Below are 4,180 nucleotides of genomic sequence, written 5' to 3' on the forward strand. Positions count from 1 at the left end.
ATATATATATATATATATATACATACATCCTTATGCATAAAGTTAAATGCAGATAAAACGTATTAAATACGTAGCAAAATAATCTATGTGCCAACTACTAGGATGTAGTTGCGCGACAAAAATTCTGAAATTTCATCAAATAAACTTAATTTGATTTAACAGCTTCTTTGCGTTAATACGTAGGTACAATGTCTTTGAAAATACCAGTTATAGTGTATAAAAGCAAAATATATTAGTGACAGGGTTATTCGAACCAGCATCAACCTGACAGAGCGTTCCCATTCGCATATATTTCGACAGATTGCATGCACAGCTCTTTTGTCTCATGCAGCAGTTTCTAATAGCCACCAGTTTCATTTCATTACAGATAAATGAATTAATAAGTAAACAAATAAATTGATAAACGCAAATCCCTGGTTCAAACTCTGGCAGGAGATGTTACAAAAGAAATGCATAAATTGCGCACAATTCTAACAAAACCAATTTTTAAAGAAATAAATTTTCAGTGTTAGGATTATTGATGATACAACGGCAACTACCAAACATTAAGATAGCAACCAACAAAAACGATTACATAAAATGCTAAATAGGGAGCCTACATATTTTACTGGACCTGCAAGAAATATCAACCAAAACTTCCCTATATCCCATTTGGTAAGAGGGAAAGAATATGACGTGACAGCCACGAATAGAACATAATTTGATCATAGACATTTGTGTTAATCGCTCATGTAAATTAAAGAACAGTAATATCTATTTCAAAGTCGCATTCCTCCTATGTCTTAGAGTAGAATTTCACGCAGAATAGATTTTGATATTTTTGATATAAGAGTAAAGAAAAATTTCAAAACGAATTGTCATTAGTTTTAGTGCTATATGTCAAGAGATTGATCCTTGTAGTTCTTTGTGTCACATTTCATAAACAAAAGGAAAAAAAAAAACTTGAATTATAAATTTTCTACTAGACATGTAACTTACCTCGGAATTCTGAATGAGAGCTAAAAAAAACATATGACAAAATGAAATTAACTAGTGTTGCAAACTTTTTCAGAGTCTGGGTTACTTTAACATACAGCCGCCGTATGTGGTATATGGATACCGTAAACATACATTCTCTGCATGAATTTCTGATTTATAGCTATAATACAAATGGGTTTTAGGTTTGCAATGACACGTTCATTGTTAGTTTTATTATTAGCGTTCTACATTAATTCATGACAGACACATAACTCGACAAATAACAGAGGAAATGTTCGAAAATCAAGAAAAAGTATATTAAATCATTTGGTAATGGAAACAAAACCCCATTTAGCAAAGAGAACGTATAATCTATAAGGGAACATATAATCCAATGTATTATCTACTTAAGATTGTAGGGAATTATTTTACACGAATAATGGTTGTAATTCTATCAGATAAAACATGGTTTTATGAATGAGTGCTTCACTAAAGTTCTCAGGCTTCCCATCCACGGAAACATAATTTCAACCCCTCCCATTCAATAGTCACATATGCATGATTCCAAACATGGGGAGCGAGATACCGTACATCTTGGGGTGCTGAAATGACAAACTGAATCCCTTTTTTTATCCTCAGGAAAAACCACCAAAACTACACTCACATAAACACCAAGGCAAAAACAAAAAACATTCATCAACCGTGTAGATCGCACTGACTACAATAAAGGAGGAAAAGGCATTTTTCTCAATGATTCCTATGAAAATCTCAATCTCAAGCACTAATAGTAATAAGCTTCCAAGAGAAAAAAAAATTCTTCAGGTGAATCAAAAGACTTTATTAACAAATTCTCCAATTAAAATAAAACCGCCAACAACAGCATGCACATTCAACAACAATAAAAGTATTGAGTTGGAAAAACAGCAGATGCAGGTCAACTTGAACACCTACATCCACAATCAAAGAGCTGCTGTGGAAAACTGGGTAATTAAAAAGTGAAGCTGTTCTCGAAAGTGTTTTATTCATGTGCCAACAAAGCATAGTAACGTTCTCTCATCAGTTGGTCTATTAATTAGCATTCTCCCACATGACGCTGAAGAAACGATGGATGTTCTTCACAAGGATTACTACTCTGTCTTTAGCGATCTCTAGGATTTTGACGCAAGAGTTCTGAAGGAACTCATTCCTCGACATATTGTCTTGGACCGATCTTTCACCGCCTCAGACATCATAAATGATGTCATGTACTATTCTGCTGTAGGACCTGATAGATTCGTTATTAGTATCCTGAAGACATCGACTTGCTACCCCTCTAACCAACCTCTGGAGAAATTCTTTACGCTCAGGCTATATACCGAAACAGTTCCTATCGCAAACTATCATCCCGATTTTCAAAATGAGAAACACGTCTCTCACAGATAACTATTTCCCAATCTCACTCATCTCTAATTTCATCAAAGTGTTTGAAAGTGTGGTGAGATCGAGGATAACTGGCTTCCGGAAAAGGCAGCACTGACGTCACATCCATGATGTCCTCAAGGCTTTGGATCACATTCGATCTCTGATGTCATATATCTTGGTTACAGTAAAGCGTTCGTCAGAGTTGACCACAATATCCTGGTTTCAGAATTGTCAAATGTTAGAATTGGAATCCATTGAAACTACTACGCTGGATCATTTTCTGGTGAACAAATGACATGTTGTGATCGGTGGATTCCATTGTAGCCCAGCAAGAGTCAACAGGGGATTGTTTGGGATTCATGAAACCCAGCAAATTAAGAATATTTGCAGATGACTCTGAGCTCCAGAAAATTATCACTACATCTTGCTCTCTGGATATTGCGGTTCAGAGAGCAAGATACCATCTCCTTTGTACGGACACACCAAGAATACTGCTGCACTATGTGGCTACCCCACACCAAACAAAGCAGTACGAGAACTAAGTCACTCCAGAGAGTGTTCACAAAATATAAATGGCATGATTGATCAGGATTTCTGAATCTTTATTCTTTCCAGCGTCACAACATGAGCGTTACAACGCTTGCACAATGTGGGGGATATAACACTGGAATTGCCCAAACGAACTTAACAGCAGATTAAGAATTTGTACAATGCTGATGCCACGTGACATATGCCCGCTGCACATTTCAGGCTCATGATGCATAAATTAAGTGCAATACAATTGCTTCCCCTCAACGGGCCATACTGTATTGTACATCATGCGAAAACGAATCAGAGGGAAAGATGTAATGACCCTCAAACAAAACGTGGACAAGATTCTTCAAGGGATATCAGATAAGCCACTCTTAACTGGACACATCAATAACAACCACGTACTGGAATGGGCCATCACACAGCAACATTTGTCTAAAAAATGGCTTGACAGATCCTATCACGCAGTGGAACTAAATTAGAGATGGCCGGGCTCACTCTTTGAGCGAGACTTAATTAGGTTAAGTTATATATACAAGAAATTACAATAAACATAAATTCATATTATTTGTTCATACGTATGTTGTTTTACAAATTTTTAAAAGTGATGGTCCTTCAAAGCCCAAGTTGTTGCAGAATCTGTACCTAGCATTAGATGGAGGGGACAATGCCTTGGTACAACATAATGGCATCAAGTACAGGAAGTAGAGCCGTAGTTTTGTGAGTTTCTGCATGTATTTCATCTGTGGTTCAAACGGTTAAATATAGCAGCGTTCGATCACTTCGAGCTCCGGTGTTACTATGACACTATATGGTGACCACAGCTGAGAGCAATAGTCAAGGAGCCGAAAACAAATGAGTTCCACAGGGACAACTTGAGGTCTAAGTCGCTTATCCTGAAGGATCTTAGTATCCATCCTGCCAAATGTCCATACTTTATCGCTATTTTGGCAATGTCCCACTGTGTGTGTTGCTGGATGGAATGTGGATGCAATGTGAATGGAATGGGAATGGAATGGGAATGGAATGGGAATGGAATGGGAATGGAATGGGAATTGAATCGGAATTGAATGGGAATGGAATGTGAATGGAATGGGAATGGAATGGGAATGGAATGGGAATGGAATGTGAATGCAATGTGAATGCAATGGGAATTGAATGGGAATGGAATGTGAATGGAATGGGAATTGAATGTGAATGGAATGAGAATTGAATGTGAATGGAATGGGAATGGAATGGGAATGGAATGGGAATGGAATGTGAATGGAATGTGAATGGAATGTGAATGGAT

At 37.1% G+C, this 4,180-nt stretch overlaps 1 protein-coding gene across 2 annotated transcripts in view; it reads right to left on the reverse strand.

Moving 5' to 3' along the window:
- Positions 1-1,128, reverse strand: part of LOC128248166 (uncharacterized) — a 10,237-nt gene extending 9,109 nt beyond the window's left edge. Inside the window, exon 1 of one of the 2 annotated variants that reach the window (XM_052969032.1) lies at positions 979-1,128. In XM_052969032.1, coding sequence (XP_052824992.1) covers positions 979-1,011 — 33 coding nt within the window. In that variant the 5' untranslated portion in view covers positions 1,012-1,128. The remainder of the gene's footprint in view (positions 1-978) is intronic. The other variant, XM_052969035.1, reaches the window with a different exon arrangement.
- Between the last annotated feature and the right edge of the window lie 3,052 nt (positions 1,129-4,180).

Source organism: Octopus bimaculoides, chromosome 6 (genome assembly GCF_001194135.2).
Source record: "Octopus bimaculoides isolate UCB-OBI-ISO-001 chromosome 6, ASM119413v2, whole genome shotgun sequence".
NCBI classification, from domain to species: Eukaryota; Metazoa; Mollusca; class Cephalopoda; order Octopoda; family Octopodidae; genus Octopus; species Octopus bimaculoides.